Source organism: Antechinus flavipes, chromosome X (genome assembly GCF_016432865.1).
Source record: "Antechinus flavipes isolate AdamAnt ecotype Samford, QLD, Australia chromosome X, AdamAnt_v2, whole genome shotgun sequence".
Taxonomy (NCBI): Eukaryota; Metazoa; Chordata; class Mammalia; order Dasyuromorphia; family Dasyuridae; genus Antechinus; species Antechinus flavipes.
In genome coordinates, this window is record NC_067404.1 from 74,321,091 (window position 1) to 74,335,186 (window position 14,096).

The 14,096-nt window shown below is 47.1% G+C and overlaps 2 protein-coding genes across 5 annotated transcripts in view; both read right to left on the bottom strand.

The window, feature by feature from the left end:
• The window catches only part of LOC127543249 (casein kinase I-like), a 100,833-nt gene extending 88,899 nt beyond the window's left edge, over window positions 1-11,934 (bottom strand). For 2 of the 4 annotated variants that reach the window (XM_051969299.1, XM_051969302.1), the window contains exon 1: window positions 11,801-11,934. The gene's annotated coding sequence lies outside the window, so the exon portion shown is untranslated. Of the gene's footprint in view, window positions 1-877; window positions 1,209-11,800 lie in introns of those variants that run through there. The other 2 variants (XM_051969300.1, XM_051969303.1) reach the window with 1 other exon arrangement.
• LOC127543158 (lysine-specific demethylase 2A-like) overlaps window positions 5,399-14,096 on the bottom strand; it is a 45,579-nt gene continuing 36,881 nt past the window's right edge. Inside the window, exon 2 of the mRNA XM_051969175.1 lies at window positions 5,399-11,894. Coding sequence (XP_051825135.1) covers window positions 9,594-11,894 — 2,301 coding nt within the window. The 3' untranslated portion in view covers window positions 5,399-9,593. The remainder of the gene's footprint in view (window positions 11,895-14,096) is intronic.

Genomic DNA, 14,096 nt, shown 5'->3' on the forward strand with positions numbered 1-14,096 from the left:
TTCCAGCCTGATTCCTTGAGAAACAATTCGAGCGGCCCTTATCTCCTGCTCTCCAGTTCCTTGCTCTCTCGTCCCAGTTGCTGCTCTTGCCCTGCAAAGCCCTGGATCACTCCCACCATCTATGGCCTTCGCTCCTATTCAAGCAATGCTGATTTAAAAAAAAAAATGGAGAAAGCCATGCACCCACGGTGCCCGGGTCCACTGCGGATTTATGTTGATGGAGCGATCTTTCCTGGTGGGCCTTTTACACACCCGAGGGATTCCCTCTCCCGCTCTACACCGTGGTGTCTCCGAACCTTTCCAACCCTCCTCCAACTTCTCGTGGCTTCTCTCCCTCCACCTCCCCACCCCCACCCCCCCATCAGCTGAGACGGTTCCTCAATTTCACTCCCCACAAATGGCCATTCATCGAGAGCTCCCTTCTCCCTCCTCCTCTGCCTTTGGCAACGTCTTCCCCCACTACCTCCTCCTCCAGCCCCAGTCTCGCCTAGAGAGGTGGCCATTCTCCTTCCCACGGTAAATCCCAAGGCAGCACAAGTGAGGTCATTGCAAACCACACCTTTCACTTACCTTCAGTCTTACCCTGTCTACTGGCTGCTTCCTCGCTCTCCACAAACACGCCCGTGTCTCCCTCATGCTCACAAAGGGAAAAAACACCCCAAACCCAAACCCAAACCCAAACGCCTCATTCGCTTGGGCCATCTCCACTAGCCACTGCCCTTCTCGACCTCTCCTCTCTTTACAACTCAACTCTGAGAAGCCTTCCTTTCTACAACAGATGCCTCCACCACCCTTCCTCTCTCTTCCGGCCTCTCCCAAATCGCCAAAGGTAAAGAGATCCAATGGCCAAAGGGAATGGCCATTTCTGCAGTCTTACCTTTCTGACCTCGAGTCTTTTCACATTGTTGGGCAGGTTCTTCTCCAGGAAATTCGGTCTCCAGATTTTCCTGACCCTGCTCCCTCCCAGTTCCCTTCCTAAAGGTCTGCCTGCCCCTTTTCAACCTCTTTTACTGTAACTTCATGCAGTTTTCACTTGCTAATTGGGAGCATCCCCCCAAGGCTGGGTCCTGGGCCCTCTTCCAGTCTCCACTACACTATTTTAGAACTTCTCAGCTTCCAAGGTTTCAATGAACATCTCTAAGCAGATGATTCTCCAATTTATTTCCTCAGCCCTAACCTCTCAGCTGACCTCCGATTTTACTTCTCTAACAGCTCATTGGACAACCAGAACTAGATGTCCTATAGTTATCTTAAATTCGCCAAGCCCCAAACTGCAACACATTAGCTTTTCCTCCAGCTCTGCCCTCTTAACTTCAGATGTATCATTGTCAAGGACTCAAAAGTCCAGCCTAGGGGTCATCCTTAACTTCAACTCTCTTCCCTCCCCCATTTTTAACTTCTTGCCAAGTTCTGCTTATTTTCCCTTTCCTACAAAGCCTTTCTCACTTCTGATACATCTCCCATTTCATCACCTCCTAGCATAAGTCTCTCCCCATTCCAGTCCATACTCCACTCAGCTTTCCTAATAGTGCACACATCCTGCCCTTCAAGTCAGTAAACTCCAAGGGTTCCCTATTACTTCCGGCCAAATAGAAAATGCTCTGACTTCTACACCTCCACCATAATACTAAGTCCTGAATCAGGGCACTTTGATGGGCTCTACCTGACATGCCTTCCCAACTCACCCTGCTTTCTGGATTCCCTGGCTTCCTTCAGGTGTGATCTAATATCTCCTATCCCCCCAAATTTCCTTCCCAGTTCCCCTTGATACTAATGCCTTTCTCCTGAGATTATCTCTGATTTACTGTGTGTGTATATGTTTCTGTATGAATGTGTGGATGTCTGTCTGTACACACACACACACACACACACACGCACACACCTTTTGTGTATAGTCCTTTTTATGTTGCCCTCCTTATAGAAGCTCTCTGAGGTCAGGGGCTGTTTCTGGCTTTCTTTACATCCTCAATGCTTAATATATTGTGCCTGGCACACAGTAAGTACACCATAAATCCTTGCTGATTGATTTTCCAAGACTGCCATTGTTCTGAAGTGGAGAAATGTGTTAAATAAGTGATAATAGACTGGCCAATCTTGTCCTATTTGGAAGGGGGCCATGAAAGTGAACACAGAGGTGTTTATTTCAGAGAAATCCCTGCATTTCCCCTGAAATGTGTAACTTCTGGTCTACCTGCAGCAATTTGGGCAACGGAAAGGCCAGCAGAGCTATCAAAGCACTCTGGGCCACACTGGGCAAGCTATTGAACCTCCGGACTGCAGTTTCTTCTTCTTTGAAAAAGGAGACAATACATTGTCAAGGAAAGTCCCGTGTAAACTTAAGATGGTATTGAAATATGAGTTACTAGGACTTCCGCCCCCAAAAAGCTCCACCGTGAGAAAGGAGGGTACTCTACAAACAGCAAAGTGATTTGCTAAAGAAGTTGCAATTTCAAGGGAGGGGGACATTTGCATTTGTTAAGTGATCTAATGCATGAAAAAAGCCAACATTTCAAGGAATAGACCTTTTCCCAAGGACTGCATTTTATGTATTTTTAATCACATTTTAAATATTCGGTAAATGAGTGATTTGAGCCAAAGATAAGCTTTGTAGGACCCTTGTAACTAAATTTATCAGGCTAAACACATTCACAGCTATTGAGATGAAATGTGTATATACACAAATACACATATTTCTCTATGCAGGTGACAGATGACCTTCATTATCATTCTAAATGATTAACTTGCTTAAATAAATGAACAAACTCGTCAGTAGCATAGCCATTCACTCTGGCTAACAGCTGCAGCATTGTCTCCTCTGGGTATTGAACTGGAAGGCCTGCTCCTCCTTGTACCTCATCTGGAGGAGTCCACAATTCAAGACACAGGCTGCCATGTACTCATCTGTCCAGATGCCACCACTCCCAGATCCACTTCTTCACCCCACTCAGGCATGACTGGCCACCTGAATCTCTGAAATATGCTGCTGTCACCTCAAGTTCAACCTGAATGAACTTGGAGTCAACAGCTTTCTTTCCTCTATTGCTAGATGGAGAATTCTCTCTCCAGAAACATCAATTAAGGCAGGAGAGAAAATTCACCAGAGTCTCTTCATATAATTAATTAATTATACTTTTTATTCAACCAGCAGCTATTTTTTGATTGGCTGCTATGTAGATAGACCTAGTAGAATACAGTGTCATAGACAGCAAAGGAAGACAGCATTTCCAATCAGAGAAAAGAGTCAACACTATTCAAAGGTCATAAAGAGATCAAAAGCTTAATGATAAGCTGCAAAACGTAAGCTGTGAATGAGAACAGAACATCCGATTTGAAAATCTGGACACTACCAGTGACCTTGAAGGGAAGTGTTCCGGTGATGTGGTGGAGGTCTTAAGGACTTGATGACAAAGAGTTGAGAAGTGAATGAGCATCTAGCTGTTCTTTTTCAGTCACGGTGTCATCGTCCCTAACTTTTTTTTTTTTTTTTTTTTGCTTTGCCAATTGGGGTTAAGTGACTTGCCCAGAATCACATAGCTAGGAAGTGTTAAGTGTTTGAGGTAACATTGGAACTCAGGTCCTCCTGACTTAGGGCTGGTGTTCTATCCACTGTGCCACCTAGCTGCTCCCATCGTCCCTATTCTTTACAGATTAATAATCATCTCCCAAGCCTGTCCTGGGTACTCTTTTGTTGTCCTATACACATCATCTCTTTCAGGATTATCATCAGGTCTTACTACCACCTCAGTCTTATGATTCCCAGATCTAGAAATCCAGACCTATTCTTTCCTGAGCTCCAATGCAGCATTAACCCTGCCCATTGGATATTTAGAACTTTATGTCCCATGGGCATCTCAAAGTCACTGTCTAAAACAAAAGCCAGTCTCCATCTATCCCTTGCCCCTGCATCCCCCCCTCCCCTGGGCAGACCTATCCCTCCTTTAAATCTCTTTTGAGGATACTATGACTCTTCTCGGCAACAGAATCTCATCTTTGACTTTTTCTTTCCCTGAGAACCCTTTCCCCCTAGCTAATCAATTTCCCAGTCTCATCAAATGTTTTTCTAAGACATATCTCCCATCTGTCTCCTTTTCTCAGCTCCAAAAGATTCCATCCTAATTAAGTTCTCCTCACTGCTTCACCTCAAGACTATTGAAAAGTTTTCTAACTAGATCCCCAGTTTACAGTCTCTCTCCTCTAAGCCACGGTCTGCACTGTTGCCAAAATACTCCTAAAGCCCAAAGCTAACCATATGACTCTGGCTACTCCAGAATCTCCGACTTCTCTCAAGAACCTTTTGTGGTTCTCTTGCTTCTAGAGCAAAATATAAAGTGCGAAGATTAACCAGAGTTCTTCAAAACCTGACTCCAGAATACCTTTCTTATGTTCCTTCATATGTGTTCTCCTCATATGCTCTAGATTCCCATCAAACTGGCCCACTTTACAATTCCTCAAACTATACATTCTATGCAGAATATAAACATTCTGTGATTTTGCATGGAGATGCGCAGTTGATACTGGAATGTGCAATGGAAGTGGAAGCATGAATGTTCACCATTGTTCCTAGCTTGAAGTGAAAGGGAAGAAAGAAAAGACAGGAGTAGATTCATGGATTTACTGAGGTTTGGTCCGGTTTGGGGTTGTTTGGGGATTGAGGAGTCTGTGTTTCCACACAGAGGGGGAGAATTCTCCAGGTGTTACTCTAGATATTAACTGGCCTGAGTCACAGGCAAATAAATAGCCAAGGAGGCAGGTCACGATCCTTCCCTTTACCCCCTCTTTCCACTCTTTGGAATGGACCCCAGCAGACTAACTTTCTGTTATTGTGTTGAAGGTCATGCTCTCCATGAGGAAGCCCACAAAGTTCCTGTTCCCAGAAGGAACCTTTCTTTTTGAATTGCAGAGATGAAGTGAGTGAATGAATGATCACCACTCAGGTAACCAGGTGAACTTCCCATCCTCTGTAGTATCATGGTCAGGTGAGCTAGGCCTACCATGAAGAATACCTTTGTAAAATCCTGTTACTGCCAGAGTTGCCCACCAGCCTAACTAGTACTGCATCTCAGAAGTTCGGGATGCTCTTTCTCCTGTGTCCTGTCCCTGCTTTGTTTGTTTTTGTTTTTTTTTTGGGGGGGGGAGGTTTCTGCATTTTATTTTGATTTGGGGAACTCTACTACAAGTCTACAATATTAAAAAAAAAAATTAAACTCTATAGCAATAATGAGCTGAGATACTCTGGGGGATCACAGAGTTATTGCAAAGCATTCAAGAATCCATACGCCACCAAGGACTGTCATGTGCATCCTTAGGTTCCACATCATATTCAATACCTATCTTCCAGAGACTGAACAAAAAAATACCTTACACATATGTATTATTTTTCAAATGTCTGTAGATGCTGTTGTGATAAATAAAATGAAAATTTATTTCAAAGCATTACTGAATTTTCAATAGCTTTTCTGTCACCATGTATTTTTGCAATCATCATTAATAATACAGCTATAGTGGAAGTCCATGAAATGTTTAACCATAAAAAAAATCTTCATATTTAAAAGTTTGTGAACCATAAATACACACCATTTCCACCAGCAATAAAGAATCAATTCCCCACATTCAAATACAATTATTCAAGAAGAAAACAAAACAAACAAACAAACAAAAAAAAAACAATCTCAGAAGAGGAGGAACACAGCAAAATGGGATGTGTGACTTGGACTTTGGAGATCCTAATGTGCACTGAGATTAAGCACTCACGGAAACTGCTTCCCCTAGACTAGTCAAGATTTGACCACAAACCAGACACAAATTTTAAGGAAAAAACACTTATGGATAATCTGATCCCAAGTGATTATGAAAATGAGATGGGGGGGGAGGGTTTGCAAAGAGTCTTTGTATTTTGGGGGAAGAAGGGGAAGGGTCAAAAGAAAAATGATGAGGAAGAATAAATTTGTAGGGTCCCTCTAGATATTACAAACCAGAGGTGTCAAACATGCTGCCCGGAGAATCATCCCAAAACACTCTTCATTGTTTAAAAAAAAAATTAAAATGTAATTAAGAAATACTTAACAAAATAAATAAAATATAATAGAACATAGATAATTTTAAGATAGGGTTTTCTAATATGCTGTCCACATGTACAGTGAAGTGGCCATCTTTCTATTTAAGTTTGACACCACTGGTATAGACCATGCCAAGTAAAGCGTGCTTAGAAATTACAAGTGCTGGTCAGGATTAAGAAAATAATCTGGGTTTAAATAAATGGCTTTGAAAAAAGAAGAAAAGTGGGTATGGGATCCTTTCAACCACAGCCCCAAACCCTGTGAAGGAAAGGCAATTCTTCTTCATCCATCAGGGGATCCAAGGTGTTCCAGGGGTATCCTAGCTCTCAGCAGAACTTGAAATGATGGAAGTGGAAATGTCAAAATCTGGGTTTGGAGTGACATAAACATTTTTCTTGGGTTACTAAACTGTAACATCGGGGAATGTTGCAAGTACAGTTTGCCTAGATTTCAGCAAAACCTTATTTTTTAATTGATTTTTATTTTTTTGATTGATGATTTTCATTGATAAGACAGATATGGGATAGCCTCAATGATTGAATGGTTAGACCCCAAGAACAACAATTTGTGGTCTGATGTTCTTTTGGAGGGGACCCATACTTGATTTTGTGCTATTTAATATTGTTGTGGTTCTTTTTTTTTTTTTTTTTTACTAACTTTGATAAAGGCATAGTTGTCGTGCTTATCAAATTTGCACAACACAAAGCTGGGAGGGATGGCTACCACATGGAGTGATAGAATCTTGGACCCAATCTCAAAAAATGAAACTTAATGGGATTAAATGTAAAATATTCTACGTGGGTTCCAAGTCAGCTTCTCAAGTACAACATGGTTGAAACCATGATTAGAAGTTGTTTGAAAAAGAACTGGAGGTTTTGATGGGCTTCAACCCGAATCAACAGTGCAAAAGAAAACCTTTGGCTATGTTAAGAGAGGCACAGTAACCAGGACTTGGGAGTGGGAGGGAGGGATGAGGGGATGTTTAGCCAGTACAAGAGAAAATGAGAGCTAAGGGACAAAAATTGTTTTCAAGTACTGGGAAAATGATAATGGGGAAGAGGGATCAGGTCTTGAAGCAAAGGGAATATCGTACATAATTCGAAGGTTTCTTCTAACTCAAACTGTTCTATTATTCTCAACTACGGTCGAGCCCATCACCACTCAGTTCCCAACTAAACTCTGATGCTCCTTAGGAACCAAGACTAACAACAGAGGGGCCCCCAAAGGGGACAGCTGGTTTTTCACCTTTCCCTTTGAGTGGTTACATGTGGCCGTAACTTTGTGACTTGCTGGCATAGATAAGTGCTATTTAGATTAAGGTTGGTCTACATAGAACCACCGAATCAAACATCTACAAGAAAACAAACCAACCAGTCATTTGAAATGGGGCAGTCACATACAGAACAGCAGCAAAAATAACTTCAACTGTCTAGTCCCATCTCCCCAGGCTTAGAATTATCAGGGAGAGGGTGAGTATAACTAGGAATATATTTCAGATGACTAAATACAGCAATTATCACAAGTACAGGAAATCTTCAGCTTATGAATGGGTTGTGTTCCAAATATTTATTTGTAAAGCAACTGAAACTCAGAATGCATTTTCCCATAGAAACAATGGCAAAAAATGATGGCAAGATCCTCCTCAGGCTAGACCCAAAAGGCTGTTTAACTCATATATAGCTGAACCTTCACTTAAATCCTACTCCAATGTCTCATCACAATGTGGGGTTGATTCTAGGTTCTCAATGACCATGACTGCCAAATGCAAATTTTTAAAAGTTCTACCAAGCTGGTTAGGGCTTGAGTATGGTCCCAGTAATAGACTATATACGTCTATCACCAAAAAAAAAAAAAAACAAAAAACAAAAAACAAAAAACCCAAAAAAACAAAACAAACAAACAAAAAAAGAAAAAAAAAAACAGTTTAGGTAAGTTCAGAGACGCTCACTACCAGGTTGGATACAGGCTGATGAATTTTTTTGACTAGAAAAAGTCTCAAACACCATTAATTAAATTGTGGAGAGGATGCAATCAGTGTTGGTGAAGGGAAGGCTCACAACGACAAAATCACAGTTCTTTGAAGTGTTGAAGTAAGCAGATGAGCTATAGTACTAATAGTACTAGCCAGAGTTCTGAGTCTTAGGAGCAAAGGATGGAGGAGGAAGGGTTTCCTCCCCATTTCCTGGGCCTAGAGCCAGCTGTAAGCAAAAATCTTAAAACGGGCAAAGTTTCTCTTTGGCATCCTCCCAACTCCTCTTCTGTAATTCTCCTGCTATCTCTTAATACCTCTCTCCCCAGGCCTCCAAAGGCCCAATGGCCCTCAGGCCTCACTCAAGTCCCCACTGTGGCACCCACCTAGCCCCAAGCAGTCAAGCCTAAGCCTGACGTGGGGCACAGAAATACATTTGGGGGTACACCTTTTTATAGTTACAGAATCAAAGAAGTCAGAACAAGACCAGATCTTCTAATACAACCCCCTCTTTTTACAAATCAGGAAACTGAGGCCACGAGAAGTGACTTGGCTAAAGTCACATCAATAATAAGGGTAGTAAGGAGCAGATCTAGGCTTGAACCCAGCTCTCCTAACTCCCAAGTTCCAACACTCTGTCCAATACTCCATGCTGCCAATGATTGGTTGCGAGGACCATAAGATCATGAATTTAGAGCTGGAAAGGACCTTATCTATTCCAACTCTTTTTTTTTTAATTCTTAAAGTTTTTTTTAATGTTTTTCCCCAAGTTTTGGGGGGTTTTGTTTGTTTTTTGGGGGGAGGGAGTTTGGGGGATTTTTTTTGTTTGTTTTTTTGTTTTTTGTATTTTTGTTTTTTGTTTTTGTTTTTTTTTTTTTTTTTGGTTTGTTTTTGGTTTGTTTTTTTTTAAACAGGGAAACTGTATTTGGACAGTGTCAAGCTGCAGGGGGTAAGGACAGACATGTAGGAGGTTTCTGGAAATTCAACAGCACCAGTGTGATTTGCAGGTTCTAGTCTTAATCTGGCCCATGCCACCCATCTGCAGAGCTGGGAAGGATATGATGGAGCAGAGACACTCACTCTGAACACCCCAGGAACAGTCTAACTATTGAAACAGGGCTACTTTCTATGTAGCAGCCCAACCTGCTTACTTTCCCAGTACTCAGGCCCAAGCCCTGCTGCGAGATGGGGAAAGGGTGGCCTAGGTAGGTGTGGGGGGATTCTATAGAGATTAAGTTGGCACAGCACCCCCAAACTATGAGCTTAGTCTCCAAGTGGGCACCTCCTGTGATTTTCCCCCCTTTTTCATTAAAGGGAGGGAAGGAAGGAGGAAGGGAATGAGGGAGAGAAGGGAGCAGGCAGGTCATCCTTGTGCTCAGAGTAGGACATAATAGCAGGAATACCCTCACTACCCCAGTCCTGCTATAGTGGGAGGGGACAGGGATGGAAAGGTAGAGGGAGTGTGATGCTGGCCTTGAAGCCCATGCAGAATAGGGGAAGGAAGCTCTCCTCTGTGAGGGAGCAGGGAAAAGGATTTGTTTCCTTTTCAGTCTGTGATTGGATGAGTTTTAGCTGATCTTCTGGATCAATTTCTCATCAGACAGGCAGTAGAGGTTGTTGATGGACAGGTCTGAGATGAAATGCTCACACGCCTTCCTGGTGATCTGCTTGCAGCCTCGAAGGTCAATCAAGGTGACATTAGAGATGCGTCGTAGATACAACAAAGACTGGTCTGTCAACTTATTGCAACCTGCCATATTGATTTCTGTGAGGGAATTGCGAGTGGAAGAGCCAACAGCTGTTAGTAGATTTGGTGACTGATCTGTAAGGTAGCTGCAGTGACTGAGGTCGAGCCGAGACAGAAGGGGCATGTGGCGGATGATGAGTCGAAGAGTGGCATCAGTGATGTCTAGGCCGGCCAGCCGAAAATCTGTCATGTTCCGGAGCTTGCTGCGATTGTCATGTCCTGGCTTATCAGTTGGCGGGCTCAACAAGTCTCGGATCTGAGGGTCCTTGATTCCTACTGCCCACCGAAGGTCAAGGGTCCTGAGAAGGGGGCAGCTGGAAGTGCTGAGAGCAGAGACTGCAGACCAAGAGCAGCCTGCTAGAAGGAGATCTTTCAAGCCCGGAAGCCTATTGACAAGCCACGTCAGCTGTTTTTTGGAGATGTTGGTCCAACTGAGGTCAAGGCTCACTGGCTGTCTCTTGATAATACCACTCAGTGCCTGGGGGACAATGGCCTTACACCTGCTCAGATCAATCTTTGTCCAGAGCCTCTTGTCACAGCACCATTTATACCAAGTCTTACACACCCTCATACATTCACAAAGTTCTCTGCGGTTGAGATAGCGGAAGACAGACAGCCAGATCTCCCTTTGCATCCAGCTTTCCTCCTCATCTTGGGTAAAGCTGTCCTGGTGGTTCACTGAAACTGCCTCACCCTCCTCCGTGCTCTCCTCCTCCTCCTCCTCAGCAGCACTCTCCTCCTCCGGGCTGTCCTCCTCCTCGTCCTCCTCGTCCTCCTCGTCCTCCTCGTCGTCGTCCCCGTATAAGTCCTGCCCTCTGCCCAGGTCATCTTCGTCCCTCAGCTGAGGAGTCAGAGCCGGACAGTGTTGCACGAGTACCCGGGGAGAATGATGGAAGTTGGCAGAGGAAGCCGTGATGGCCTGCAGCCTGGGCACAATGGAAGTTCCCTGAAGCTCTTTATTGGGCCTCTGTGGTGTAACCATCAGATACGTCCCCCGAATTCTGACCTTCTCTACTTCGGACAGTTCTTTCTTGCCACTGGGATTGTTCTCTTTTTCTCTCTGCGTGGCCGGGAGCCGAAGTTGTCTTCTTTTGAAACGGTCATCTCTGCCAGCACTGTGGTGGTCACTGGGGCCAGCTCCGGGGGACGATCGGGTCACCATACCGTGGGGGGGCCCCGGATCGTGGATGAGCTGCAGCATGGTGGTGGTGGACGAGTGAGGAGGCTGCTGAATGAGCGGCTCGTCACGGCTCCGAAGAGGCCGGAGAACTTTGGCTTGGACCACGCCCTCATCGCCATCGTCCATTTTCCTCCTCTGCACTTTCTCGGAGTTGTCCGGCTGGAAGCACTTTGGGCACTCCCAGCAATTGGGCAGTTCATCATTAAGCAGTCCTTCCCCATCCATCTGCAGGCAACCGGGATGAACAACCTCATTGCAGATACAACACTCCATCAGTTTCTTCTCAAAGTCCTGGGTCTCCTCATTCTGATCGACCTCGCCACAGAGGGAACAAGTGACAGAGTAGGGCAGCCGGGGGGCCAAACACTGGCGGAGAACACAAGACTGCTTCATGCGGCCGGGCCCCCCGAACTTCTTCATGTCCCGGCAGTATCGGCACACACCACACTCTCCCTGTACGCAGGCCTCACACTTGCGGCATCGAACCCGCCTCCTACGGGCTCCTGAGACTGGGGGCGAGGGAGTGGGCCTCACGGGCGGTGGCAGCCTAGGGGAGCGCTTCATGGCAGGAGGGAGGCTTGGCGGGAGCAGCTGGGGCCTGGTGGGAAAGCTAAGCCGGTCCCTTGGGAGCCCCTGAGCTAAGGACCCTGGTGGGGGCCAACTGGGGGGGGGGAGCACTGCTGGCAAGCCCTTCCACCAGTATCTGAAAGGCTCTGCCCACTCTGCCTGGACCTCGGGCTGCTGGTCCCTCCCGGGCTGCGGGGGCTCTTGGTTCAAGTGTCCCCGGAGCCTCTGTTTGCTTGGGGGAGGGGGGCTGGAAGTTAGGCTGGGCAAGTTGGATCTCCTACCTCTCCGTAACTTCGAATGTACTGAACAAGCGTGGACGTCCCCAAGGCGCCTCGGCCAGGCCACGCAAAGCTGCTCCGGAGGCCCAAGGCGCGCCTAAGAAGAGCAGCGGGCGGCGGGCGGGCGGCGGGCGGCGGGCGGGCGGCCGGCCGGCCGGCCGGGCTGGCAGGCAGGCAGGCAGGGCGGCCGGGCGGCCCGGAGGCAGGCCGGGCGGCCGGGCGGCCGAGCGGCCGGGAGGCAGGCCGGGCGGCCGGGAGGCCGGGCGGCCGGGCGGGCAGTAAGCGCGCTCCTTCCCGGGGCCCTTCCTTCCCGTGCTGATGAGAGCCGAGCGAGCAAACGGTATTGCTCTAGTGCCGCGGCTGCTGCTGCTGCGGCTGCGGCGGCTGCTACTGCTGCGGCTGCTGCTGCTGCTGCTGCTGGGGTTGTTGCTGCTGCTGCTGCTGCGTCACCCACATGCGGCTCCCAGAAATGCTTTGCGCGTGCGCCCGAGACAGGCGAGAGCGGAGGTGGGGGGAGCCGGAGCGGCGCCCGAGCGGGAGGGGGAGGGAGAACGAGAGAGGGGCTGGGTAGAGGCGGAGGGAGGGAGACGGACGAAAGGAAGGGGCGGGAGGCGCGAGGGGGAGGGGAGTCGAGGGAAGAGCCCGACACGGGGAGTCCGAGGGGCCCGGGCCGGGAGAAAGAAAGAGCGAGTGCGGGGAAGGCGGGGTCGGGAAAGAGAGGGAGCCCAAAGGGGGTCGGAGGGGCCTCAGGACAGCCTCGGGGGGCCGGCCTGGGAAGGGGAAGAAACGATCGAAGGAAAGGGAGCGGGGGAACGCGGGAGGAGGGCACCAGCGGGCTGGGGGAGGCGGCCGAGGGTCGAGGTGGGAAGCAGGGCGCACGAGCTAACCGACTCGGCCAAGGTCACTCGGAGAGGCCGAGCAGCGAGCCGAACCTGAAATCCTCCAGCCCTCCCCACTAAGCCGGCGGGCCCAGCCAAAGTGCAGGGGATGGGGGCGGGGCGCTCTCAGGGCTTAATTCCTCCTGGAAGCTTTATCCCCAACAAATGTTCAGACGCCACAGGATAGCTTCTCACTGGCCCAGTTGGGATGGACTCCCCTTTCTCAAGAGAACATATTAAGAGCTGAGGTAGCTAGCTAGACTCAGGCTGCAGGACTCAGGTAGCCGGCTGTTTGGGAGGGAGGGGGGAGGGGGAGGGAGAGATGGGAAGGAGTTTGGAGACTCGAGTATAAAGGAGAGGTATGATTAAAATGAAAAAATTTAAGAAAATAGATATTCTGGATAGTACTTGAGTGGAGCTGATTGGATTAGATTCCTATGCGGAATGGGACTTAGCCATAGTTTTCCAGTGCCACGTTTCTGGACATTTTGGAAATTAAATCAGATACTTAACTATGAACTTTGCTAAGTGGGGAGAAGAGGGAGTCTGTCTTCTGAGGTTAGGGCCACATGGAACTTCAGCTGGGAAATGATAATGCAGTGCAGCAGTCCCAAGCAGCTGGCTTTGCCCAGACTGTTGCCTTTCTCACATCTGAAATCCATATAGCTCAGCTTTATTCTTTAAGCATCAGTAGCTAGCTTTTGATGTATGGTTTTGTAGCACTGGAGGGATTGCTTCGAAGAGGATTAATATATTGGCTATTCCATTTGGGTTTTGTTTTTGCACTCCCTTGGAGAGGGAGACAAGACTATAAAAGAAACCAGTACACAATTAAGATCTTAGGCACTTGATGAATGTGCAAGGAGAGAGAACATGACCTGTACCCCCATGCCCATTTCCTTGCCTTATCTATGGGATCGGAAGAATTCCAATGGGTACAAGGCAGTAGTTTCAGTCCCCCGATGCTGCACAGTACAGATAACTCTTTTGGCTCGTGGTCTATCATCACATGAGGAGAAATTCCCCTGAATGTGTCAATAAATAGCTGAAATGCACAGCATGGGCAGATTGTAGGCGACATCATTCCCTCAACCCCACTGCTGAATCTGATGATCTTTTCTCAAACTTCATTCCTCTCTGACCTCCCCAAAGCAGTTGACACTTCTTGGGTTTCCATGACTCTGCTCCAGGGTTCTGTTACCCTTGCAGGATCATTATCCATGCCTCATCCTCTATCCATGTGTGTAGCTCAAAGTTCAGTACTAGACCCTCTTCCCTATGTCCCTTTTCCTCCCCCCCCCCCACTTTCCTTCCTTTTTCTTTTCACAGACTGTGCCTATGCCTGGAATATTATCCCTTCCTCACTTATACTTTCCCTTTCCTTGGAGACTTAGCTCCGGCATGTTCCAGATTGGGGGGGA